The following is a 27,841-nucleotide window of genomic DNA, read 5'->3' as shown; positions in this document are numbered from 1 at the left end:
TTTAATTTTTTTTTTTTTTTTGTTGTTGTCAGCCTGACTGGCATGGCCCCCCGAACCCCCCTCCCCCAGTAGCCTCTGTGGTCTGATGAGCGCTCAGCGGATGTAGACGTCCCGCCCCCACTCGTCCTGGTTCTTGTTGCAGCTCATGTTGGCCCCCGTGTCCGCCGGGTCCTGGCAGTAGCGCTCCCTCAGCTTGGCGCGGCCGTGCGGCTGCGTCTGGCCGGGCGCCGAGGGGTGGTTGAGGTTCTCCTGGTCCGGCTCGGCCCCCTCGTCCTCCCAGGACGCCTGCCGGCCGTGGTGCTGCGCCGGGTGCGGGCGGCCGCCCCCGCCCCCCCGGTAGGGCTCCGGCTCCTCGTAGGGGTCGGTCTCAATGTCCATGCAGGAGTCGCCGGCCTCGGTGTAGGCCGAGTCCCGGCTGCCCTGGGTCTCGGAGTCGAAGGTGTCCTGCCTGGACAGGCCCCGCCCGCTGCCCCCCCGCAGCTGGCCGCGCGACGAGCGCAGGTAGGCCTGCTGCTGCTGCTGCTGGGGCTTCCCGCCCAGGTCCGTCTGGTAGTCGTGCAGGGCGCCGCTCCCCCCGCACTCCGTCATGGGCCCCTCTCGCTTCTGCTCGCCGTGCACCAGGTACGGCCCCTGCAGCCGGCGCGGCCATGCAAACCAAGCAGACACACACACACACACACACACACACACAGGGTCAGTGGTTAGTCAGCCAGGTCACACACAGCGAGATTAACTCGGTTAGACTGACATCAGCCGGGTTATAAACAGAGCTGGGAAGTCATCAAACACACACACTTTGTGATCCTAAAGTTATTACTGGGAGAAGTCAATTTTTTTTTAACCAAATTTACTGGATTTGATAACAACCCAACTGTACAGGACAGCAACACACAGGAAGCACAAAGCTTTGGGCATCAGTTAGTGAATTTCATGCCGAAAAAAATGCAAAAACACAGGAGGAAAAACAAAAAGACCTCCAGATCAGAAGTGACACTGGTGACGAAGAGAATGTATGAACGAAAACTTATGATTAGACTGAGCTCAATTTGGATTTTTGTTTTACAAAATTGTTGGTTTAAAAAACAAACAGTTACCTTTAATTTTGCACTGCTAGTATATTCAAAACGTTTTAACTTTTGTTGGTTTAAACTGAGCAAAAAAGTCAGATTAGAACTTTTGTTTTCTCCCATATCTATTTAAAAAACACCACGTGCTCTCACCACCTCTGCTTATAACCAACACCATGTTACACCATGCATGACTGCACAGTGCAAACACACACACCTGAAAGCAGACATGCAATTAGTCCACAAGTACTGAGCACAACAGCGCCATCTGGTGGCTGGTAGCGCGTGACAGCAGGACGAACTGCAGCAGAGCAGAAGATGAGTTTCCCTCATGCTTCTTTCTGTTAAAAAGCCAGTTGTCAAAGATGTGCAGCATCTCTTGGTGCGGCGCTGCCGACCTGTCTGGAGGCGAACAGAAGTCTGACGGCGTGCTGCGACTTTTTACATCTGACGGGAAGTTAGTGGTTTTTTTTCTTTTTTTGCTCTTAGGGTGAAATGATTAAACTGGACAGAGTATTTAGCAGCAGCCTCCACCAAACTCAGGGTTTCTATTTGAAGAGGCGGACATGACTTGCTGTTTTCAGGGGCGGCGCCATGGCAACACGGAGGAGGAGGAGGAGGAGGAGGAGGAGGAGGATGGCAAACTGGATTCAGCCTCGCCGAGAAAGAAGAAAAAGTGCTGGAGAGAGGAGGCCGGAGAGCCACGGAGGGCAGGGCGGGGGCAGCACAGGGTATTTCACTCTGGATTGCAGCGAGACGGAGAAGAGCCTTCTGGGTTGAGGAGGCGTGTGCGGGGTCGATCCGTGAGTCCAGTGTGCTTTGAGTTCAGTCGCTTTCACAGTTTGAAAAGCTGGATGATCACTACAGCTGGCTGTGTGGGAAAGTTTTGGCTCGTTTGTATAAATACATGTGTGTGTCTGTGTTGTGTTTCTATATACAGCATGAATAGGGCTTCAGTCGCTCTTCCTTCGGGGTGACGACCCCCCCCCCCCTTTCCCTTGCTCGCTGGGCTTCAGAGGGTGTGCTCTTCCTCTTTCCCCTCGCCGGCTACGCCACCGTCCAACTCGGGCCACAGATCCATGTTCCTGCGCAGGGAGGTGAGCACCTGTACCTGCAGGTTGGAGACGGGCTCGGGGGAGGCGGCCAGGGCGGCCGTGGCCATGGTGCGGTTGAGCAGGGGGTTGGGGGGGTTGCTGCTGGGCGGGTGCGTGGCCTTCCAGTAGGCCTCCAGGTAGTCGGCCAGGTGCTCGCAGGCGTCCTCCAGCTGGTTCTCGTCCAAGATGATGTCGAACAACTCCTGCAGGACGACAAAAAAAAAAAAAAAAAAAAAAAAAAATCACCTTTTTCTTCTTTTTCTTTTAAAAAAATGAGGGGCGTTTGTTCCTGAGTGAGACTCACCGGTGGGCACTGAGCCAGCTTGTCTGCTGCGACCATCTGCACGTTGAGGTGTTTGGCCTGGGACTTCCCCCTGGACTTAATCAGCCTCTGGAGGACCTGCAGGGCGACAGCAGGGCAGCGACTGTGTGAAGCACCTTGAGCTGTGTTTCTTGTAAAAAAAACCACTAGTTTCCTTTCTTTTTTCCCCTCCAGAATTAACTCCAGACACATTTACAACCACTTCATTGACTTAAAATCCATGTTTCCAATAAAGAAAAAAAAAAAAGACATGCAATAGGCTTAAGTATTATCTTGACACATAATTTAAAAGTCTGTTGTATAATTTGCCGTGTAAAACTTGTAAAAAAAAAAAGAGGCAAACTAATTAAATTATGACATAAAATAATGATTCAGTTCCAGAGAGAACTAGCAGGTGCAGCCTGCAAACTCAGCATCTGTCCTGAATCCAATAACAAAATAAACCGGTTTAATTATCAAAACACAGACTTTCTCACTGCTGCCACCTACAGTACAAAGGTGTTACTGCTTATCTTTTGCATGATGCACCTGTTAGTCCAGAATAAGGCTGTAAAATGAACTTTTCAGAATGTTAACTGGGTGTGCGTGGCCGTGCACGTCTTTCATGGTGGTCACACCTTCGGCGAAGCTATTTTGATATAGACGATGATGGGGGCCAGGGAGGTCTTGGCCAGCTGGGAGGGGTGGTTGATGGTGTCGGCGTCCAGAGCGACCAGCTGGAGGGTGCGTGCCAGCTCGAAGATACGCTCGATCTCACTCTGCACCTCCGCTGGAGGCCCGGGGAAGAAGAAGAAGAAGAAGAGGAAGAGGAAGAAAAAACAGAACAAATAAGACAAATAAATACGGCAGGACAGAGGGAAAAGCATTCCCCAGCAGTGCGGCTGCAGTTCATCCGGTGCACAGATCCATGAGTGAGGAGTCAGTTCTTACTCATGCATGTCAGAAATGCTTCCAAGCATATGAATCAGATCGGACCGCAGTTTGAGTTCCATTTACGCCGAGCTAAATGGAGCACTGCAGCATCCTCATTCTGACGCCGCCTCCCCTCACTCGCTCACTCTTCCTTAAGTGCTTGTTTTTATTTCATTTTATTCACTTATTTATTTATTTTTAAACTTTTTTTTTTCTTTCTTTCTTTTTGCGGGGGAAGGAGGCACTTAAGAATGAGATGCCTGTGGTTCTTGGAATAACTTACAATAAGGGCACAATTTCTCACCATGTCAGTAAAAAACAGAAACAAATAAACAAACAAAAACACCCTCATTAAACAAATGGAGTGGAACATTAGTTTGTGTTAGCGCTAATAAGCACAGCGGTAATTATTCTATCAGGTGAGCCACTCAAGGTTGTGGAGTGCCCGGGCGTTTTGTGCTCATTGTTCCTCGGCGGCGGCTCGCTCCAGCTGATTATTTAGTATTTCGAAGGCAGCTGCTCTCTCTTATCGGCGTGTTGACGTGTGAGGAGGAGGACGGAGATTAAAAGCCGCAAAAGCTGAATGTTCTCCCGCCTGTCTGGGCAGCGTACCGCCAACCACCGGGCGAGATAGTAGAGCCGGGGCGATCCGCAGAGGGACGGGGCCTCCAGAGGGCCGAGGAGGGGGGGGGCGTCACGGCCAGGGGCCCTCTGGAGACTGATAACAAATCTGGGCTTTAACTGAAGTGAAGAAACAGCAGCAGGCGGACTTTCTGTTAACTTTCACAAAGACGTGGACGGGCAGCGCTCGCTCTCTCTCTCTCTCTCTCTCTCGATGAGATTTAGATTATTACACAGAATTACGTGTCAAGAGTTGAGTTAGTGCCTTCATTGGTCGATGTGATTTCTTCATTTTCCTCACAAGTTGTTCTCTTAAACATCTGTTTCGTATGCTGAACATAATCTGATTATCACATCTTTTAAGTTAAGTTTTTATACAGAAAAACACAGAAAAATCCTTGAAATGGACTCAAGTACATAAGTAATGACTTGCTATTAAAAAGGACTTTCAGCTCGAGGTTTCATAACCGTTTTCTAAAGCAAAACATTAAGATTAAGATAAATCAGATGACACGGCGGCTCCTGACTCTCAGACGGAGGTTTTCTGAGTGATAACATGGTGTTTCGGAGCACAACCATCGCAGCAGCCGTATGGAAAGTTTCGTCTTTCCTCCCACAGATCTGATCCCGCGGCACGTCTTGTTAATTCGTTTCTTTCTTTTTTGTTGCTGTTAAGAGACTGCAGGCTGTCACACAGACGTATGAGAAACAGAGAAAGTGACAGGCAGGCAGACAGGCAGACAAACGATGGATGAGCCGGATGATGAATATAGTTAGAGGGGGAGGAAGGGGGGGGGGGGGGGGGGGGGGAGCGAGGAGAGCATACGTACCCAGAACGTCTGGATCAAAGGACAGTGGAGGGAGGAGGCGGGTGGTGGTGGGGGAGAAAGGATGGGTGAAGAGCAGGGAGGACAGGATGGAGAGAGAGAGGAGGCCGGGTCAGACAATCAGAACAGGAAGAAATAAAACACTGTTGAGTCTTCAGACGCTCCCAGTCACTTCTGGCTGCTGGTAAAACCGAAAGAGACGACTGAAACTGTGCGAAATATGCGTATGTGTCCATTATTTGGACATTTAAATTCTGAACATGTCTTAAACTGTAATTGTCTTTACCTCTGGGGAAAAAATAAAAAACAAACTGAGGCTTTAACCAGGTTATATTCACACATGTCCCTGAAATATCTGTCTTATTTCTGACAGTGACAAGAGTTCCAGCTATAAAAGGCTGAAGAAATTCAATCCTTTCAGGTCTTTGGCACGTTGTTATCGCCACTAACTTTAAAGTGTGACAGGAAGAAGTTTCAGATGTGGAGAACTACAGTAGCTAGAATATTAAATCACTCTGGATGTCTGATTTAACACATATATCGTTATAAATCTCATTTAGTCTGAACTTCTAGTCTACACCCCTGATCTCAGGTGAAACATGAGGACAACGAACTAACGGACATCATTTTTCCATCTCAGATAAAAAGTGCACTTTTAGAATATTTATATATGGCAAAAAATAAATAAAAGAACAAAAAGAACAAAATGGCATCAATCTGTGTTTGGAAAATCAGATTAAAAGACTGGAACACTACAAAAAAAAAAATATAATATATAAATATAAATTTCACAAATGATACATCGACATTTTCAGTCCCAAACCACTTTTTTCTTTCCCATCTTCGAGAAGTTTGGGGTGAATATTTAGAATTGAATTTTAAAGAAATGCTACCTTCAGAAAACAGACATTTAAAGCAGTCAACAGACGACACACAGATAGTGAGAGTGAAGTAAAACATGGGGTGATGGACAGCCCGACCACGCGGCGGCGGCGGCGGCCATCTTACCCAGGCTGGAGCGGGTGCTGGAGCGCTCGATGATGGTGTGTTTGCTGGGGTTGTTGAGGACGGAGCGCTTGGCGAGCGAGATGTCGGCCGTCACCCGCGTGATGGATATCCTGAGACAGAGGCCCGGCCCGTTAGCGGCTTTGACGGACGATGGACCGGCGAAGAGGAGGAGGAGGAAGCGTCGCGGCGCCGAGACTCACCTGCCTTCAAACTTGTGCTTCAGAAAGTCGAAGAGCGCTTTCTGCATCATGTCCGTCACCTGGAAAAACAGCAGCCAGCGGGTTTGGGGAGCTGGAACCTCTGAGTGTGGAGCCGTGTGTCGGTTCGGCGCCTCACCTCGTAGCCTTTGAGCGAAGGTCCGACCAGGATGATGGGTCTCATGGAGGGAACCACGTCGTACGGCGGGACGTGCTCCATCTGGGCGGGGAGAGGGAACACAGGTTCAGACTCACACTCACGTCTACGTCAACGTTCTGCTGAGCGGGCAGATTGATGGACGGCCGCGCTCAGACGGCCAGAGTCCATTTGTTTTATTGACTGTCTATGAATGTTGGGAGGCGGGGATCAATTCCTCAGCGAAAGCGGCGGCTTCAGACTCGCATAATTAAAGTGTCCATAATTAAAGCAGACGCCGGGGGGGCCGGGGTGTGAGGGGAGGTTCTGGTGACTGTGCCGAGGCTCTCATCACACACACACACACACACACACACACACACACACACACACACACACACACACACACACACACACACACACGTCATACTTCACACCTTCGTGCTGTCGTGAGAGTAAAGTCCACTTCTTGCATCTGAGGTGTGATTTTTTACAATTCTAAAAAAGTTGATCAATCCCACTCGTTGGTATTTACCACGTCTTTTGTGAAATGAAGTTAAATAAAGCTGAGCTCAGCCATCAGCAAGTCACAGAAAGGTCTATTTCAAAGATTTCTGCCTGGAAGGATACGTTTCTGATGCATTCTGGGATACTGGATAAATGCACGGTGGAGGAAGCATCATGATTCGGGGCTGCTATGCTGAACGTCTCACCACCGTGAAGGAAAAAGTTTCCAATCCGTATTTAAGATGCTCGGAATTCTGCATGACAGTGAATCTGCTTCAGAGCATCATCAGTCAGCCGCAGATGAATCCTGAAGCTTCTCTGATCAGAATGTCATCTCTAATGCTGCAGAGGTTTGATCAGAGGCCCTCAGGCCACAATCCTGCTGCTGCAGCTCTTTCTAAACTCCCAGATCTCCTCCTTTCTCTCTGCATCAGCACCGCTCACGGCTGAGTTCGCAGAAAAAAATATCACATTTGCGTTGTGTTGTGTTGGATTGAGGACAATATATCTGTGAGTCGGATCTGACCGACCACAAATGTTCCTGTTTTTATTGAGACGAGCTGAAGTTGCCTGATTTTTTTTTTAGAACGACCACTCAGCATCAAGTCTTGGACTCTGTACGTCTGTAAATCTGCGGCTTTCCTTGAGACGTTTACGGCAGAAAACAAGACGCCGACTTACACAAAGCGCCCACACACAAACACAAACACGACGCCGACAGCACACCGACTTAAGGTATAAATGTACATCATGAATCACAGAAAGGATGATTCATCCACAAGCATCTGTCCTCTTTAGAAACTGTTTTCTTCAGCGAGAACAGGGTCACACATCCTAGAAACTCTGACAACAATAAAATGGGGAGTTTTTTTGATTTATATTCCGAGCACGCCTCCTCTCCTGTACGTGCTGCGCAGCTCTTCAGGCTGGAGAAAACGCTGGAGTGTCCCGCACTCCGGGCATTATATTACATAAAGCAGAGCAACGGAAGCTCATTTCACCTCATTTGTATTCATAGAGGGCTAAAAATACACTTTTTTAAAAGCGTCCAAATGGCTCTTGTCTACACCGGGGCAGAGCCGGAGCACAGGACGTAACAATACCACTTATTGGCTGTGAATAACAGCAGCGCCGGGCGCAGTGTGGAGCCGTGAGTAGCAGGTCTGATGGGGGACATGTGGAAATGGAGAACCGCAGGACCGCTCATTATGACGGCCTCCCATCAGATCCCCAGCTACGGAGACGTGAATGACTTTTCTTTTTTTTTAAAACTACTTTTTCTGAAAGTCATGACCGTTATTTTGATCTGAGCTGCAGCTTTAAGCCAGGACATTTGATTGAACTTGCGCTGAAAAGCGTGAAAACAGCCGCTGTCGCTCAGATCGGCCGTCGTAAAATGGAAAGGAAAGCGTGTCAGGACGCATTATGACAGGGTCCGCGGCGGATCCGCACCTGCGGCTGCCGCTACCATGCTTCAGAGCGCAGCTTCAAATGGACAGAACGTAACCGACAGGCGACCACAGGATGGGGAACGCAAGACGTGGAGACGGAGGTTCAATTTAAAAAAAAAAAAAAAAAAAAAAAAAAAAAGGTGAAAAGTTAAAGAGGTTAGTGTTTAGAACAAACCACACTCACCGACTTCTGTTTCTGTTTAGCCGGACCGCCTACGGTAGCATTCCACACAACAGCCAGGAAAACAGCGGAAGAAGAAGAAGAAGCACAAAACACAAGAGCATGTTTAGTCACGGACATGTTAGGATCGGGATGGGGGGGGGGGGCAGAGTTTGGGTTGATTTTCAGCCATTTACGGCGTGCATCGGTTAGTTCAAGGCCTCCCACCCCCAGCTCAGCGATCACAGAGATCCAGGGGCGGACGGGGTTAGACCGGGGCGGGGGGGGGGGGGGGGGGGGGGGGGGGGGCACAGCAGGAGTTAGTGAGAGCTCTGAGGGGGGGCAGGGGGGCCGGATGTCCCTGGTGTTACCTTCTTAAAGAAGGGCAGTCGGTGGGCGTTGGCCTGGGGGGACGTGACGCTGCCCGACATGCCCTTGGGGGAGCGGGCGTCCCCCTGCAACTCGGGGGGCTCCTCAGCATCCAGGTCCAGGGGGTCAACGTCAAAGGCCACTGTGGACATGTCCACATGAGCTGGGTGGGGGGGGCCGGAGGAGGAGGAGGAGGGGGCGGTGCAGAGACAGAGAACAGGACGGGAAGAGAGGAGGCCAGATGAGGGGAGGAGGAGGAAAATAACAGCGGAGGAAGAAAAGAAGGCGGCGGAATGATTTCAGCGACGAGCGAGAAAGATAAAATGAAGAAACATCACGTCATCAACAGAGTGAAGGAAGCGACAGAGAGAGCAGCGGAGGAGGAGGAGGGATGGAAAGGGTGATGAAGGGGGGACGGGGCGGGTGTCTGTTTTTTTTTTAGGGGTCCAATCAGGGATTTGGGGCAAATCGATGTTTTCTGTTGGGGCTTCAGATGAGAGGACTGATACCACTTAGCTTCTCGCAAACTATGACCACGACGACATCCCTGGTCGAGTGTGACCAGAACAATAAATCCACCTGGAAACCTGATTATCATTATTATTACATGTTAACATGATCAAGTTTAGGTGTTTTTCCAGAGTAAACTTACACAAGTAAACACTAAGGATGCACCAATTCCACGTTTTTAAAGGATGAGTATGAATACGAGCTTCAGCGATTTATCGATACCAAATACAGATATGAGTACTTTTTAGAAGTACTAAGGCTTGATTCATATGCAGAGCTTTGTGTATCGCCTCTACACAGCCTCTGCTCATGGTGGTATCAGGGGCCTCACCCTGAATACGAGTACTCAGTGCAGTATCGGACCCGATGCTCGTCTCGGTATCGGTGCATCCCTAGGAAACACAGTGGAATCGTTCTGCGTCAACAAAAAGACACCCTGCCATCAGGAAGTGTGTTTCATCACCTTGACTTCAGACTTCTAGTTCAATCAAATAATTCAAATCAAATGATGTTGGACTGTTCCCCTGGACTCAGATTCTGCTCGATCTGATTTCTTTCAACTTCTGTGGAATTCTTCAGTTTTATTGTAAACTTTCAGCCGTGACCCAAAGCACGGTTTTTTCACTTTTTATTTTCTTGGCATGGAGTCAATTTCATCTCTGCAGTGGCTGCGTTTCGGCCTCGGAGCGCTTCCAAAACGTGGGTGACCTCCGAGTCTCGCAGAAGGAGCATTTCAAAACGGGAGGGAGAACATTTTGCCCTTCAAATCGATTTCTGCCGGCGGTGCTTTGGAAATTCACAACCGCATCCTCCCTGCAGGAAACGGGTGAAGACTCCTCCCAGGGAGTCTGTGGAGAAGTGGATTCATGTTTGTTGAGCTCGAATCCCTCCGTCGCTCCAGGCCCCCACAGACCTGCCTCCGCCCCGGGACCGGCCCTGCCTAACCGGCCAATCAAAACTCTCATCTGAATATCAGAAGCCCGTCGCCGGGCTCGTTTCTCCCGGGACGCCGCGGCCTCACCTGTGCCGGGCGGGGTGGGCCTGCGGGTTCCCGTGGCAACGTCCAGACTGGAACTTCCTCCAGATTTACTGGAAGAAAAGGAAACAGAGTCAGCGGAGATCACTCAGTGGCAGAGAGAGCCCTCGCTTCGCAAACCGTACTACTACAATAACGGCGCTGTTGATTTTTTTTTTGGATACTATTTCAAACAATTTCAATAAACAGATCCATTTGGAGCTCGTACCTGTGAACACAAAGACCCTCAGTGACTCACGCCAGTGCTTCGGTCTATTTTGGTTGGCCGCCGGGGTGAAGAGTGACTCATGTTTGATCTGTTTTAAAGCGCGGGGCTCGCTGTTTGCTTTTTTTTTTTTTTCACGGCTACCTGGAGCTGAGGCGGTTCTGTCTCATCCTCTGCTCCTGCAGCAGACGCGTGTTCTCCAGCTTGACCGGGCTGGGAATGAAGCCCACCTCGCAGCCCTCCTTCACCAGGCGGCCGATCCACCAGTCGTTGTTGTACTTCTGCATGCGGAACGGATCGGGCCACACACACACACACACACACACACAAAGACACACACATTCATGAACACTTTGCTTCATCTCTGACAAATTTACAGCTAATTCTTTGGTTTTTGATGAATAAAAATCTCCCATAATTTGAAGCTAGAGTCACAGTGTGGAGAATTCGGCTGGCTCTGCTCTGAACAGCAGCCGTTCCGTTCATCAGTGATTCTTGGCACGCAGAGATGTGAGCGACGTCGAAACACTTCTCCATTGTTGCTCTCAGGGTTGTTGGGAAGCAAACTGCTTCTTTGAAGGTTCAACTGGAAACAAACTGAGAAGCGAATCTAGAAATAACCCTGAACCGACATCTGCTAGTTGACGAAAAGGATTTTTTTTTATTTCTAAATTCTGGTTGTTGGCGAGTCTCTGGCCTGTATTTTATAGATTGATCTTGACTGTAATGAAAACGGAGTGCTGTTGGAGCGGGATGTGCTCATTCTGTCAATATGGAGGAAAAAACATGCGCTGTGGGATCAACACTGCTCGCTGGTATTAAGAATTGGAATCATGAATCCCGTCTGGCGAAAAACAACTCATCCCAGATCTGTCCAAAATATTTATTTCCCAAATATTTGTGTCTAAAAACTAATTCTGTAGCCTGACAGTGTTCAGAAATCAGAAACAAACTGAGTCCTACTTTCACTGATCTGTTTTTTTTTTTTGAGCCAATTTTCAGAAATGTTTCTTCCCAGATTTGGATCAGCGTGTTGCCGACTCCCACTCCTGGCCCGGCCGGTGGATCAGAGCACGATCCCTCACCGGCTTCCCGCCCACGATCCCCAAGCCCCGCCCACAACGCCGTCCCCCGTCTTCTGTCTTAAGCTCTACTTCCACACCGAGGCGGGGAAAATGAGACTCCAGACCTCTTTGATGTGCAGGAAGTCTTTGGCTTCGAAGGAGATGGCCATGCCTTGCACGGGGACGTCGTCGCTGGGGCCGGGGTTGTACCCCACGTTCGTGCGGACAGCAAACGCCACCGGTTTGGTCTGCGGGAGGCAAAAACAGACACATCTTTTACCAACGCGAGGGATTTCGACTCAGAGGCGGCGGCGGTGACGGCGATGGCGCGGCGCAGCGTGACCGCTGACCTCTGACCTTTGCTTTCTCCAGCGTGGCGAGGGCCTGCCTGTCGGCCTCCTTCCGCAGGGCCTCGGGGTCCTCCTCCAGGGACACGTCCGAGTCCGACGGCCGGCTGGTGTAGGAGTCTGCCGAGCCCTGAAACGCCGCCACAGTTCAGGTGAGGGGTCGAGGAGGCATCCACCGAAGCCGACCGCGTGTGAAGGACGCAAAACGAGGGGCTGACATTTTTCCGCGGCGGCCGAGGCGTGGAACCTCTCCACAGCAGAAGTGAGAGCGTGGGCGTGTCGAGAGGAGCCAGAAACCGGCAGAGAGGCAGCGATGACCCCGGCAGCGCTCATAACATCGGCCTGGATATAAATTTCTCATGAAGTGGCTTCGGTTTCCAACACATCCACCTCTCATGCACCGCAACCCGACTCTCTGCCGCTGACCCCCCCCATGCGGACACCCCTGCCACAATAAAAACCCGAGCCTCCGGCGGGCCTGTGGAGCCGGCGCAGAGAGAGAGAGAGAGAGAGAGAGAGAGAGTGAGAGAGAGAGAGAGAGAAGCAGGCCGAACTCCTGAAGTGTTCCAGTGTTCAATTTATATAACAATCCCACTTGTACGCTCATTGCTGGGTTTTTCTTTTGGGGGGGGGGGGCTGACAGGCTGCCTGGTGCATTGTGGGAGGCGCTGACAAGAATGCGGACAGCTGAATGAGGCAGGCAGCGGCAGTGAGTCACTAGGTGTGGGCTTTTAAAATAGAGGTGAGAACGCAGGAGGATGACATCCGCCATATGTAGTGACGACGAGGAACTTCTCAACATGTGCAGTCAGACGACACACTCCGGCAGGACAACAAACAGTGGCGCTCCGCGGTGGCGAGCGATCCACGCCGGCGCCGGAGCCCGGGACTTCAGATGGGAAAAAGGTTTTATATAGAAGCAAAATTTATTCACCAAGACTCAGAATGATCCTTTATTTCACCAGATCTTCTCTGAGATGAGAGTTTTGTGTCCATAGATGCAAACTCGAGAGCTCAAGGCTGTGACTCATCTCACTGTAACGTTAAATTTGAGGCTTCAACCTCCACATTTACACCACATTCAGTTTTTGTTTCAGTGTTTGATTTTCTTCCTCTTCTTCCTTCAGAGAAAAACAAGATTTCCCCAACTGGAGCCACTGCTTATGCCTCTGTTTCTCCAAAAATCATTATTAAAGGTCAATGTGTAATTCCTAAAGTTCAATGCAAGGCTTCCTCCTTTTCTTTTTTGTGTTTAGAAATGATTTAGAAAATCTTTTTGATACAACAAGAAAAAGAAACTCATACTATCTGAACGTCCAGGATGAACAGTCATCAGGTATCGCTAGCTGGAAATAAATGCATTTTAAAGAAAGGTTTAAACCAAACCTCTGAGGTCTGCTCCTTGTTTCTTTAAGTCTTTGTGATTGTTTTTCTTAACTACTCTAATAAAATGAAAGTAAAACGAAGAGAAGATACAGCACTGCAACAAAAACAGGTTTGAAATTTCAAATTTACCAGTAAATGCAAGACAAAAATTTTTTGTCATTGAAAATTATATCATTGTTTTATTGACACGTGGAATTTACTTTGTTTTTGTGATAGCGTTATTATTTCATGGATTGATATTTCCAATTAAATATATAAGAATGCATGGAAAGTTCCACTGTGAGCTTTATTGGATGAATGTTTCTGAATGCATTAAAAAGAATCACAGATAAATACAGCATATTTATGCAAAGAGCAACTAACAAACAAAAAACAATGACTCAGAGGCCAGAATAATTCTATAATGCAGGAGAAGAAACACGTATGCAAGTATCCTGTATTCATAGAAAAATATGATAGGAATGCTTCATCCTGATTTGATGTGATTGATAGATTTCTATTCCAGTTTTGATCTGCAGTGTTGGATCCAGCGTGTCGATACAGTGTTCAGTTCTGCAGCTCACAATGTAGGTTTGCATTGTATTTTATTGAAATTGCATTTTCTTCACTGCATTTCTCACATTTCAAGAAAATCCAAAAATCCAAAAAAATATTTGATATTCCACAAGATATTTCAATCACACACGCACTGAGTTAGATGCATTTTTTGCTCCATATCTTCTATATTTTGTGTTGTTTTGGCCTGAAAACACTTTGTGTGACTCTTCATTCGTCCTGTGTCTCTGTCAGGTTTCCACCGTGTGATTAATGCTCCTCTCTTCCCTCCCATGTGTCTCTGCGCGACGTTTGATGTGAACACGCACACACACACACACACACATACAGACGTGGATCACGTCACTCCGGCCTCGCACTCGATCGCAGACCCTCCCTGTTACCACGGTGACGGCCGGCCGGCCGGCGACTCCTCCAGCCACTTCCCGCTTCATTAGCTCAGGCCGCAGCTCTTGAAGCGGAGCGGCGGCGTCCTGCTCAGGTGGGAGGAAGGATCTAATGAGGGCCGTCGGCGCCGCCCCCGCTTAGCCGCCGCTGAGTCACCAAACCGGTGAAATCCCAGCACCGAGCCCTGAGGAACACCGGGTCAACAAACCCCCCCAGCAGGAGCTGTGACGTCCAGAGCAACCTGTTCAATACAGCAGGTCAGTGATGCAGCAGAGTGAGTAAAGCGAGAAAGAGAGGCTGGTGACGAGTGTGTGTGAAGAAATGATTGTGTCTCTGAATCACACGCTCACTCCATTCACATCACAGCGGTAATTTAGCGAGCGAGCGGGGAGGAAAGGCCCCCCCCCCCATGGTCAAAGTGTTCCCCACTTCTGCTGAATCATAGCTGGATCGCAGGGACTGTGGAGAAAATCCACTTCAACCCCCCCAAGACAGTGATTACAGCTCCTCCGCGAGCAAACACGAGCATATTCCAGAGAATCTGGTGCGACTGTCTCCACACTCACTCCCTCACATCAGAAGTCGGAGGTCTTTGCTTGCTTCCTGATGAGTTTCAAATTAAAAGATGCTGCTGTTAGCAAACGGTTGTGAAACACAAACATAAACCAATTACTGGCAAATTAATCTTTCACTTAATTATCAGTCTTCATTAAACTCAGCCGTTCCACCTTTGCTAATGGAGCGCAGTTTATCGTTTTAATTTCTCTCCATTGCATTTAAAATCTGCGCTGAGTGAGTGTTTTCGACCCAAAAGTCAGTCAGCCGTAATATCCGCCCCGTTTACCTTCCTTCCTCCCTCCTTCCTCCCTCCTCCTCCTCTTCTTCTTCTCCCATGTCACCGGGTTGTGTCTCTAAATTAGCTGCTTGCTTCACTTCACATACAGCTCCTGTTGAAAATAGCAACAGGCCATCTGACGGCGGCGCCGCTCTCCCATTGGCGGCGGCCGCGCCACTGTCATAGTAACCATTCCTGCAGCTCATTACAGGCGGCCGGAGCGAGCCGCATCGCCGAGGCAGACGCGGCAAATCGATAGTAAATAAAAGACCCTGAAGGCAGATGGGCTCGGCGGCATCAAGGCCTTTCAACAGGTGATCGGCGAGGTGTTTTCTCACCCCCGGACCGGCGACGACGTCCGGCAAACGAGGCGCGACGACCTCTGGGAGACGCTTTTAGCTGCATTTCCACAAAGCAAACAGAGGTTTCTCTAACTGCGGAGCCTTGAGTCTGTCCCGTTGATTTGAAGTTTCCAGTGGAGAATGAAGCACAAGAAAACTGGAAATTTAGAGCCGTGCTCCATCTGTACCATTTGTAAACTATTCAAGGCGGTTGTGGTTTTTAAAATAAAGGAGTGTTTCCCTCCTGATTAATCCACAGCTGCTCTTTACAGCATCGATATAGAATGAAGCAAGGTGGAGGAGAAACAGAGCCACATGGTGGTGGTGGGGTTTCAGGGGGGGGGGATAAGAGAATAAGGAGGCAGGGAGGGACGGAAAAAGACAAGTGCCTTGAATAATGAGGGGTGAAAAGAGTCGCCCCGCAGCAGGGAGATGAGCTAACGGCGCTTCTCCCGACGCGGCGGAAGGCAACAAAACGGGGAGTGAAATGCTCTCCATTAAGCCTGAAAAAGTTGGCACTTTTATTGTGGCGCTCTGCTAAATGTTCCATCGTTTTCGCACCTCGGTGAAACAGTCCACATCAGCGCCCCGGTGGCGCCGTGGCGCTGCGTCAGATCGCGGGGCAGAGGGGGCAGAATCCAATCTGCTGCCGCTCCAAACAGCAGGAGCATCCACGCAGGTGTTGTCAGAATAATTCACAATGCATGACTAAGAAGTGCTCAACATCCCCACAGCTCCGGCGCTGATAATTAAACCGATAATAAAAATATCCTCAAACTCATCACGTCCCATGATGTGAAAATCGGCCCAGAAACGAGGCGAGCGCGACAACGTGAAGCATCCTTCTTCCTGTTTGCTTGACGCCACAGCCGTCAACGACGGGACCCCGACCCCGACCCCAGCACCCCGACGACGGGAACACGGCGTCGCATCTCAGGCGGCCAGAATGCATCAGCAGCTCCGCCGTGCGCTCACGTCACACACCGGGGCCGAGAACAGGCCACACTCCTCAAACGCCGAGGACGGGCTCCTGAACAAACCGAGGCTTCAGCGGAGCCATGGCAACCGGCCGCACGGCGGCGCGGAGATGACCAGAAAGATGAGTCACGGACTCAACTCAGCCAGAAATCCCCTTTTTCAGTTTTTTTTTTTTTTACAAACAAACAGAAGCTGGGAAACCCAGCAGTAAACACACGTTCCCCCGATTCCTGGATTAAAACACAGCAAAGCGCTTCAAGCACCACGGATTCCACATCAAGGGGGCGGGGCTTGAGCTGTGCAATCACACGCAGTTAAATTTAGGGGTGCAAAAAAAAAAAAAAAAAACTGTTCCGATGTGCTGCAACAAAACAACGCTGAGTCAGCTCTGAGCCTCCCACTTCCCATCATCCTCCAACCACTGGAGGGCACAGCTGGCGGCGCGTCATCCCTGACCCCCAGAGGTCACGGCGATGGACGGGTCGGACGCCATGATTGAAGCCAAGTAGAAATCTCTGCTAACATGAAACAGAAGCTCTCATTGTGAATTTATACTTCATTACATCTTTTATACCAATTTTGCAGAGGGTTAACCCTGACCCTGACCCTGACCCTGACCCTGACCCTACAGGTCTTCACTGTAATCCTCAACTTCTGCTTCCTTTTCTTTATATTCTTGAAATGATTTAATAAAGTGTATATCGACTGAATCCTCCACTTATTACTTTTTCCAATACTTAAAATCCAATCCTCCCATCTCAATAAATTTAAGGAACGTATCACATTTCATGGCACTTGTTTGTTTCTGTAAAAGATGGCTGGACGGATGGCTCCTCGCCTTATTTTGTAAGCAATCTGGTTCCACACAAACAGGTAAACAAACATCAGCTAAAAAACAGACATTCGGTCTCTAATAAACTGAGCGGCAATCGAGCAAAACGGGCAGATTTACATAATAAGTAATCAAAGTGCGGGTGATAGCAGCGCGCCGTGATTATTTCTGGGAGACGCTTCTCCTGCTGCCTTTGTTTAATCCAGACAAGATAATTTGATTTAAAATCAAATCCGGAGCTGAAATGCTTTAATGCCTCATATTAATGAAATAATTTGTCTTTTCATAAACAGTCAAGTATGAAAACACTGAATATTCTAATGGAATAAGATGAATGCTTCTATCAAACACCATTTCTTGAATTGATCGACTATATTACTATAATTTGAACGTCTTTTTGTTCATTTTATCAAACCAATCTGATCAGCAGACCCAGGCCGGGCCTGTATGAGTTGAGGGGGGGGGGGGCCGCAGTGAATCCGGCCCCTCTGAAATGGTCATACGGGCGGCATAGCAGCACAGACGGCCGGCAGGACTGGAAGTCTAATTAAAAACACAGCGCCTTTCCCAGCAGCTGCGGCCCGGCCCAAAATGGAATCGCACCGCACCGCCGGACGAGGGGGAGACGAGGAAGACGGCGGTCCGGGGAGGAGGGAGGGAGGGAAGGAAGGGGGGCCGTGGCGGGGGTTCTGACGCCATCGGCTGGAAAAACTTCACATTTTTCCTGTCAAGTCTCACAGCAAAGGTGTCTGCTGATCTGTCAAAACCAAAGCCGCTGGAGAGACGGCCATGAAGACACTTCACACACACACACACACACACACACACACACACACACACACTCCCACATCAGCCGGGACTAAAGCTCCCCGCCTGCAGACTGAGGTCCAGAACTGTTCTTACCATCACGGGCCTCTGGATCCGCTCGTTCCTCTCCATACCTCGTTTGCCACACTCGCCGCTCCACGGCAAACCAAGGGGGCAACGCCGGAGTCCACAGGCAGAGTTACGTCTATAAGTGTGTGTAAGTGTGTGTGTGTGTGTGAGAGAGAGAGAGAGGAAGAGGGGGAGAGAGAGAGAGAGAGAGAGAGCGAGAGAGAGAGGGTGGTAGGGGGATTGAGTGTGAGTGTCAGCGAGCTAGTTTCAACAAGTGCATAAGTGTCCGGATGTGTTTGTGACTGGATGGGGGTGTGTGTGTGTGTGTGTGTGTGTGTGTGTGTGTGTGTGTGTGTGTGTGTGTGTGTGTGTGTGTGTGTAATATGGGAGAAAGACAGAGCAGAGAAGGTGTATGCATGAAACTAAAAGAGCGCCCGCTTCACCCTTTCTCACACACACACACACACACACACACACACGCCCACCCCCACCTCTGCAGCCTGAGGAACGTGAACCCTGTGAAGAGGAAAGGAGCCGGAGCAGCGGCGGGCCGGGGGGGTCGGGTTGCAGGACTTGTGCTACATTTGCAAACTGGGGAAATATATTTAGCCGCGGCCCGGCAGAAACAGGGCCGCGGGCGCACTGAGCCCCGGGAGGAGGCTCGGTATGCCGCCGTCAGCCATTCAGTGGCCCAGCTGACGTGAGAGGGGACTGGGGCAGCAGCCAGGGAAACCCCCCCCACCCCCACCAAACCTTCCCTGATCTCTCTATTCCTGCTGTCCGGATTGAATTCTTCCAAAATTCAATTGTCTGTATCTCTATTTCTTTGTCAATCTCCTGGAAAAAGGGATTAATGACACGAAGAAAGGTTCAAAAGAAATGGGGGGGGGGGGGGGGGGGGGGGGATTTGGGCCGCAGCAGTGAACTGAGGACACAAATCCCAACGATCTGGGATGTAACTCGATGTCACTAATAAAACAGTCAGATCCATAATTTCCTATGAACCACCAGGACGTCATCTGCTCCAGGTTCAGGACGCCGGTTGGGTGGAGATGGGCGGCGGCGGTGGCAGAGGGGGTCGAATCAGTCCACTAGAGGGCAACCTGTAGCATCCTGACAGGAACCCCCCCCCCCCACCTCCTCCTCCTCCTCCTCCTCCTCTCCTGTCTCTGGAGCTGGTGACAACAGGAGAGGGGGGGGGGGAAACCTGCCGCAGCAGCTGGAAGCCGAGCGTCGGGAACAAAAGCCTGGAAGTGTCCCTCCGCCGCCGACCTCTGAGCGAGAATCGCTCCTCGTGGTCGGGTGGTGGGAATGAGTAAGTGCTCGGTGGGAAGTGTTTCTAGATGAGTATGAGTGTTGCAGCCTGAAAAATCCTTCAAAAATCAAGCCTTTATCTAAACGACATCGCAGGAGGAAATGTAACTCCGGTCCATATCAGATTTAACCGGAGGCCCTCGACTATTTCACATGCAACAAACGCGACTGCAGCATCAACCGAATGAATTACCAAACACCCAGATCAGTGTGGCGTCACTTTGTCAACTCACTTGGCAAACTTCAGCGATTTATTGCAAATGTGACTCTGCGATCATTCACAGAAACCGTGCGCTCGCAGAGATTCATGATTTACAACAGAAGCCTGACAAAATAGGCTCAGCTTCAGCAAGTTAAACCCCTCTGTCTGTTTGGAATTTTCAGATTTACCGGCGAAGGGATGGCAGAAAATTACAACATTGTGCAACACTGGCAGCATCCCGTTCCCAGCACTGTGCTGGGATGCACGTGCACTGAATTGTTTTCCTTTGGTCCGTCATGGCGAAGGAGCTTTATGGCTCGTTTTCACCGTTTCAGCTGAAACAGAAAATCCAAAATTCGGCAAAAAGTTGGCGAGTTAACCTGAGTGAGAGTCCCAGAGTGTCACTGAGGGATGAGAGTCGGCTTCACCGTGAAGAGAGTCGACTTGTCCAGCTTTAGGGACACGTCTTTAAACGGTCGTCTTTACAGACCAGTGGATGAAGATTTAACGGCTACTTCTCAGAAATGCTTAAACCTCTCCAGGTGGAGAAGTTTTGTTGTGTAATTCAGTTAATTAAAAATGATCAGTCATCCTCCACAATGGCTGAAAGTTAATTTTGCAGGCATTAAAAATGTAAATTAGAGCGTAATGATGTTAGTTTTTTCTCGCTCTGCCGCGGTCCTCACGCCTTCCTCATCTTCATGAACCACATCCTTCAGCAGCTGCCATGTGCTCATCCTGTCGACTCCTGAGGAGCCACGTTATATCACGCCGCTATATTCAGCATGTGGGTTTATTTTCCAGCCGTTGATGATATAATGTTTCCCAGAATACAAACGCTTCGGATAAAAAAAAAAATCCCTGTTTCCCCCCACTGACAGCGGCGGCAGCAGATTGTACTGGAACAGCGGCAGACGTGCAGCAGACAGCCTCACACACACCTGACCACCACACTGTGTGTGTGTGTGTGTGTGTTTTTTTTTGTGTGTATTGAACTTAACACACAAACTAGCACGGCACAAACACGTAGGCTGCAAACACAACCCCCATCGAAACATCCTCTCCGTCTCTCCATCCCACTGTGCCTGTGCACAGGGGGAGATTCAGCAGCCCGGTTGCCGTGGAAACCGGGCCGAGTGTACCAGCCAGCGCTACCGTTGGCTGATTGTGGCTCTTGTGTATTTTCTGTGTGTGTGGTGAGGGAGTGTGCACTTTGCGTAGGTGTGTGTGAGACTGTAAAGCCTATACGGGGCTCGGCTCTGCGCTCGTATCTGCACAGGAACACACATGACGCCTGACGGAGGAATCTGCGGCCGGCGCTCCGGACGTTTCAGGGCTCGGTCCACCGGCGGCTGCTGAACCACCGCGAGCTAGCACGAGACGGGGAGGCATTCAATCACCCTCACTGGAGCCGATGTTCTTCGCCGTGCTTATGAGTCCTCGTTACCTCGCGAAGAAGAGACGCTAATGAAGGACGCGGGGTCGGCGAGCACGCCGCCAACCTACAGAAACCGAAGTGAGGGGGGAGGGGGAGGTTTGACTCGAGGGGAAGTCACCGTAAAATGTCACCCGGCGAGTCTGGAGAAGCTTCCTCCCAGAAAGCAAGGGGTCAGGCGGAAAAGCGGGAGTCGTTTAGCGGTGACACGGCGGAGCGCCGAGAAATGTCATGTGCAGACGAGGGCACGAGCGCCAGTTCTTATATCGAGGAAGAGTTTCAGCAGGAAACGCTGTTTGAGATTTTGCAAACCAAAGGAATCCACTAGAAAATGGTGTTTCTTCTGAACTCTGACCCCGCCCTCTGCGGCGGCGTCCGTGGGCCGCCTGAGACGAGCAGAAGGTGAACAGAGCAGGAGGACGCGGCTCGTTTCCAAGACGAGAAAATACCAGGTTGTGTTAATGGAGGACGGAAAGCTCCTGGGTAATAACAGGGCGAGGAGCGCACACAAAGGAAACCCCTCCGACTCTCCGGCAGCTTTTTATACTTCGAACGAGGCGAACTTTATTAGCACCGTCAACTTTTGTTAGGTCTTCAAATATTAATAATAGTTCATTATTGAAAGGAAAGAAAAAAAAAATCATTAATTGGAAACAGCTAAAAACACAGTAGATGGGAGGATTAGCGGTTTTCCGGGGGAGTGGAGGGGATACGGCGCAAACCTCCACCCCTTCTGAATCATTCAATAAGCTTCTAAAGCAGAGGAGGAGATAAAACATGTCTCCTTCTGCTGCTTCACAGGCTGAGGGAACCAAACACAGCAAACAAGCCTTCGTCTCGCAGCAGGCCTGCTGACTCGCAGACAAAGTCACAATCCCTGGAAAACTGTCTGATTTACGGGGATGAGCGTCAGTCTTCGCGCTGGTGTCTTCTGGGAAAGTCACGGTTTGGAGGAAGCAGAAATCCGACTCCAGGTCAGCCTGCTTACACCGTCATCGCAGCTTATTTATCACTTCCATTTATCCTCGTTACAGTAACGCCGCTCACTTTTCAAAAGGTGTGTAACTTGTCAATCATGTAATCAAACTGTAAAGATTATTTTTTTTTTTTTTCCCAGCTGTCATTGAGGGACAGAATCCGGCGTGACGGCCGTCCCGAACCAAACCTGAGAGGAAAGCCTGTCGTTTCCCAGAGATGCGGCGCTGCCGACTAGCTTCTAGAACACGACCGGCTGCTGTTTAACACTTTTAACAACTCATTAGATGATTGGCAAAATGTTTTTATGATGAAGGATCAGACTTTGAGATTACATTCTGGAGTTTTTTACATTGAAAAAGGATGAAATTATTTTGTTTTCGGTTGGTACAAGGCGCTTTTTGAGAACCAAAATAGAATAGAATAGAACTTTATTTGTCATTGTAACAAGTACAACGAAATTGCGAAGCCCTTCAGTCAGTGCAAAGACAGACATAAATAAGTAACATAAAAATGAAGTAGATAAAAAGATCCATATAAATATATAAATAAATAAGATGCATACAATGCAAATAGAATAACATCAGTGCAGGTGCAGAAAAAAAAACTGCCATCGTTTGAGTGCATTATCCTTCCATTTAGCCTTTGTTCAGGATCCTAACTGCTGTCGGATAGAAACTGTCCCTGAACCGATTTGCTTCTTGCAGTTTTAAACTCTATTTAGTCCGTTTATTAAAATTCTAATATCTTCCAGATGCTTTCAATAATAGATGATGACCTTATCTTAGAGTTTGCTTCAGGATATATCAGATTTTTATCCCCAAAACCAAAAAAAAAAAAAAAAAAATCATTTAAAATCGACACAGCTGCATTTTAAACTAGGTTTGTGTTGCTTTTGCTGCTCAGTGGTTAGCACTTATGTTATGTAGATGAAAAATCTGGGTTAGAAAACAGGAAATCTCTGTGAGCCGCCATCCACAGGTGTAGTGGTTACGAGGGTTTCCAGTTCAAACTGTGCTCTCAACATGTCTTCCCTGTTTGAAAGTTTTCTTTCCTTCTTCTTTAAGTTAGGCGACATGCATCTCATGAACCGTGCTGAATGTGTTCTTACAACGGCGCCGATCGCCCTGGACGCCGTCCAGGTGCTCTGCCTGCGGCGTGGGGGGATAAATAAACGAGGGAAACTGAGTGGGTGTTTAAGTGGCGTTTCTGTACGCGAAGATTAGATGGAGATTGTGCATTTGGTGTTTTATCTGCAGGCTTTTTGTTCAGAGCGTAAAAAGCCAGAGTCTCATTGATTCTATCGTAAGAAGTTCGAAGGTGCAGTGCGAACGATCGGACCGCTGAGGAAGGCTCTGAGGGACGGCGGGCGGCAACGACACGCTACCTGTCGGACGAAGCTGTTGGAGGTGGTGTCGGAGGAGGTGCTGCCATCCGAGCGCTTGAAGCGGCTCTTCCTCTTGGCGTACTTTCCCTGGAGGCCGGGCAGGATGGAGAGCAAAAAGGAGAGGAGAAGAGGAAGAACGGGAAAGTTTAAGAGAGTTTCTGCAGGATGCTGACATATTTCAGAGAAGATCTCGGTCCTGGGGAGCACGACAGGCGTTAACATTTCACACAGGATTTTCTGGGAGCGTCTGAATGTGATGTGACGGTCAGATATAGCGGCACAAAGCGGCAGTGTGTGTGTGTGTCTGTGTGTGTGTGTGTGTGTGTGTGCGCGCGCCTTTCATTACTCCTCATTTTTCATGTTCTGATGCAAACTGGGACCTTGTAATCTGATTGGCGGACCGCAGGCGGATGACCTGCCCGGGTTGGGCAGAGGCCACACATTGCATTAGCAGCCCACCCCGGCCGCGTCGCCATGGTTACGCAATGCCAGCTAATCACATTTGCCGGGACCGGCTATCAAAGGATAAACAGAGCGGCCGGTTGAACGCCGCGCTGAGCAAACACCCGCTTCCACGCGCCGCCAGGCCTTCCTTCACAGCAGGGGGTATAGCTCAGTGGTAGAGCATTTGACTGCAGATCAAGAGGTCTCCGGTTCAAATCCGGATGCCCCCTAGTTTTCTGTAGCTGGGTCGTGTTCCAGCAGGACCAGCTGTCGCCTCCCCACATGAAAGCGCCGCACTTCTGCATATTTCATCTTGTTTACACAGACGCCTGCTCCTCATCCGACCCGCAACCGAACTCACACACACACACACACACACACACACACGCTGACAGCGCTTGCAGTGACACGTCATCGCAAAATGTGCCTTGCTGATGAGTCACTTGTTCAGGAGTTCACTGAGAGTCCAGTGAGCCAGACGATCCGACTCCGAGTTCAGGACGTCACGCATGAAGCTAATCCAGCTCATATGATGACCTTTAAAAAAAAAGCGAAAATTACAAAGAAAACATCAAAAATTCTCAATAAAACTGACTGTTTCTGTGTGAGAGTAGCAGATACCTAACACTGGAGGATTCTGGGACGTCATTTATGAACCACAGTGTGAAGAATCTGGTTTAAAGATAATTTACTGTGTTTTTCATCAGGATAAAATGCTTGTTATAGTAAAAGTGCACCGTTCTCAACTTGTTCAGGTTTAAGAATATATATTCAACTCCAAGTCCACCTTCTTCATAATTTACCTGCACCTCTGTGAACTGAAGCCAGCCTGACACCGCTGACCTGTTTCCACAGCTGAAGCTTTGATGTCTTCAGGACTGATTAATCGATAACCTCCCGTCAACACACACCATGCACAATGTACCAACTCCAGATCACAAACAGAAGCTTGAATGTCTCCTGGATCGTCCTCATCTCCTCATCATCATCACGGCGCTGTCATGGCCGCCGTTAAACAAACACCGTCCGCTACATCCGTTACAGGAATCCTCTGAAACAGCTCGAACCTCAGAATTCCCAACGAAACGAGCAGAGCGAGAAGATGCCGACGGGAAGCGAGCTTCAGCTTCAGATGAGAAATCGGAGGACGACGCCACCGCTTTGGCACGGCGCTCCACCTACACCGGCTGAGGGGCCGTCCAAGAATCATGACTTGTTTTCGACATGTGAAAATGCTGCGTTGCTACAAAGGAAAATAGTTTGTCACGCAGCTGAGATACGGCTCAGTGTTTTTTCTTTTCCTTTTTCTTTTTCGTCCCAATATTTACTCGCCTTTGAAACACATTCGGAGCAGCGTCGCCTCCGGAGCGCACGGCGCAGTGAATCAGTGCTAAACGAGTCTGAGTGCTTAACGTGGGACCAGAGGAAGAGGTGGAGAGGAGGGCCGTCTGGTTGAAGGGCACACACACACACACACACACACACACACACTGTCTTCAAACAGCAGCCAGGTGGACGGTGCAGGAGGAGTGTAAACAGCGCTCTGGCCATCAGCAGGCCTCTCGCTGCAGCTCATGACGGCTGGAAGCTTCATGAAAGCTCAAAATCTTGTAAAACTCTTGACATCGCTGGTTCTCTGCCCGGGGGTTTTCAGAGCCGCAGATCACCAGATTCCTCCCGCTCTCACAATATGTGGCGATAATTAGAAGGATTTCATGAAATCTAATTCTGAAAGTATCCAGCTTTCTTGACATTTAAGCTTCATGGCTGTTGTTCTCCTCAATACTTCAAATGTATTCTTGACATTCTTCATTTCAGAAAACATGTATAGAACAAGCATAAAGCTCTGAGTGATTCAACATTCAAACGCCTCCCTCACCTCACCTTTCATTTCCAAATCACTCATTTAAACACATTTGGTTTGGGCAGATTATTCAAGCGGAGACGACGATCCGGAGCGGTTCAGCGGGGCTTTGGGGTTCGGCGTGACGGCGCCGCTTCCTGTCGCCAAAGGGCAGAGAAATGCCAGAGGAAGCGGGGAGGCGAGGCTTCCTGTTGGTAAACATCCTCCCAGATTAGGAGTGTAATTAAAGAGGGCGTGGCGGGCGAGCTGGGGGGGGGCGAGGAGGGCGGAGGCCGGAGCAGGCGAAGCCCTCTCAGCCGGGGGTCCTCGGCACGCCTCACTCCGCTCGGCACAGACCGGCGCCGATCTGCAGTCCGACAGGCGGGATCGTCAACCCGCTGACTCCAGGTCAGACCGTCTCCTTCAGGATATTACAAACACACCGAGGAGCAACACACACACACACACACACACACACACACACACACACACACACACACTGGACCCTGCTGGCTGGCACAAGCAGGGCGTCCATCTGCTTCTCACCACAGCAGATAAAGATCTGATTTCTAAAAACAGACGGGACGAGCTGAGCGAGGAGGAACCTGCTTCAGAGAGGATGGAGAACGAACGGCTGAGGATGAGGATGAGGAGAGCTGGAGGAAGGGGGGAGTGGGAGGAGGAGAAAGCAGGACTTGGCGTTGGTTCGTCTGTGGCGAGGTGGATTTTTTTTTTTTCCTCTCCTTCCTCCTCTAGAGAGACAATGACTGAGCTTGGCGTGGGCGTGTTTGTTCTAGATATTTTCATCCCTCTCTTTTTTTTTTAATCCACTTACACTGATATGACTAAACAAGCCCACAACATCATGCCACTTCCCAAACACCAGCGTCTATTTGTGGCTGATCGGAAAAGAGAAAAGCGAAGTGGCACCAGGAGAGAGAGGACCGGCTGACTTGTTGATGGAGATGAGATCAGCTTTAATTTCTTTTTCTGACATGACAAGCTTTTGGTTTTCAATGACGACTTTGTAAGGATCAGAAAGAAAAAAAACAAACTACAAGATAAACTCTTAATTTTTAATTTCACAGTCAAATAAATTAATTTACTGCCAGTTTAATCCACATGATAAAATAGTTTTCAGTGCAAAACGTTGCAGATGATACATAAATACCAACTATTGAAGCATCCAACTGACAGAATAACACTTTTTCAGTATATTACTGGTTTTATTAATACTGAATAATGTGAAACGTGTGAAGAACTTAAACATCCAGGGCGACAGAAGCAGAAATAAAACAGTTAGTGCTGGATGTGGATGAAGCCCTGAGTATGGAGGATGGAGGAGGGGGGGTTGGATGGGGGGGTTGTCACCTTCCTACACTTTGAAAACACCAGATTTCTACCTAAAACTAGACCGATCCGCCTCCCTGCGAGCCGGATCGACGTTTTCCCTGTTAATTACTGAAGAATTAAACCAAGGCGTGGTTTATTGTTGTTTTTCTTCCTCTTCTTCTTCTGGGAAACCGGAGGACAGACAGCAGGAAAACACAGGCGCTCCATCACGGCGACAACACGGAATATAGGCGGAGAAAAACCAACACAATCTCCGACTGAACACACACAGGCACACACACACGCACACGCCAGGGATCCGATGCGGATATAAAACCATGAGAAAAAGCTGCGATCTGTCATGAGGAGGAATAAAAGCGTCCGTCAGGATCCAGAACAGACAGCAGCTTCCTGGAGGCGACTTCATGTAAAACAACCTGTTAATCTCCACAAGTGGGAAAAAGCATCTGTCGCGGCGTGTGTGTGTGTGTGTGTGTGTGTGCGCGCGCGCGCGTCTCCATCTCTCTGTACTGATGTCCTCTCGTCTCCTACCTGTGTGTGAGGATGGTGGTCGAACATGTCCATCTGGATCTCCTGGGTTGAGGTCGAAGGCGTCCTGGACATACTACTTTTCTGTACCATTTGATTGAACTTTGTTCTGATCTTCTCTTTCTTCTTCTTCTTCTTCTTCTTTTTTTCCCCTTAAATTTCCTCTTTTTTCCCCCCCTTCTTATTTAATCTATTTCTCTATGACGGGGTCCATGGATTCATCTTCTGTCTTGCTGTGCCGGCTGATGGGTCTGGGCTGGCTGCTGGTGTAATGGCCACAGCTGCCTCCCTGCCTGCAGCCTATAGCGCTCCACACTGGCGCGCGCCAGCAGCCGCG

At 49.4% G+C, this 27,841-nt stretch overlaps 1 protein-coding gene and 1 non-coding gene across 4 annotated transcripts; one reads left to right on the top strand and one right to left on the bottom strand.

The window, feature by feature from the left end:
• Positions 1–75: 75 nt before the first annotated feature.
• On the bottom strand, positions 76–27,805 carry cacnb1 (calcium channel, voltage-dependent, beta 1 subunit). 3 transcript variants are annotated; one of them, XM_030089405.1, is made up of 15 exons: positions 27,508–27,805; positions 23,337–23,423; positions 11,844–11,963; positions 11,612–11,734; positions 10,567–10,703; positions 10,203–10,270; positions 8,327–8,355; positions 6,188–6,268; positions 6,052–6,110; positions 5,852–5,961; positions 4,847–4,855; positions 3,101–3,252; positions 2,466–2,561; positions 2,179–2,364; positions 76–630 (listed from the first exon to the last, which is right to left on the bottom strand). In XM_030089405.1, exons 1-15 carry the CDS (start codon positions 27,595–27,597, stop codon positions 94–96), a joined length of 1,884 nt encoding a protein of 627 aa, XP_029945265.1. In that variant the 5' UTR covers positions 27,598–27,805; the 3' UTR covers positions 76–93. The 3 variants fall into 3 exon arrangements, with proteins under 3 accessions (XP_029945265.1, XP_029945267.1, XP_029945268.1); XM_030089407.1 differs by lacking the exon at positions 4,847–4,855; XM_030089408.1 differs by lacking the exons at positions 76–630; positions 4,847–4,855; positions 8,327–8,355 and adding an exon at positions 8,674–8,834 and having other exon boundaries at positions 843–2,364.
• trnac-gca (transfer RNA cysteine (anticodon GCA)) lies at positions 23,939–24,010 on the top strand. The gene has a single exon. It is a non-coding gene; the product is annotated as a tRNA-Cys (tRNA).
• Positions 27,806–27,841: the final 36 nt, after the last annotated feature.

Source organism: Salarias fasciatus, chromosome 4 (genome assembly GCF_902148845.1).
Source record: "Salarias fasciatus chromosome 4, fSalaFa1.1, whole genome shotgun sequence".
NCBI lineage: Eukaryota > Metazoa > Chordata > Actinopteri > Blenniiformes > Blenniidae > Salarias > Salarias fasciatus.
The sequence above is the reverse complement of the archived record's forward strand: the minus strand, read 5'-3'. Positions and strand labels throughout refer to the sequence as shown.

Coding starts and splice junctions, on each gene's coding strand:
- cacnb1 (XM_030089405.1), bottom strand. CDS start 27,597: ATGGTACAGAAAAGTAGTATGTCCAGGACGCCTTCGACCTCAACCCAG. Junction 11,735..11,843: donor CCACGCTGGAGAAAGCAAAG/GTCAGAGGTCAG, acceptor TGCCTCCCGCAG/ACCAAACCGGTGGCGTTTGC. Junction 2,562..3,100: donor TCAAAATAGCTTCGCCGAAG/GTGTGACCACCA, acceptor GTCGCCCTGCAG/GTCCTCCAGAGGCTGATTAA.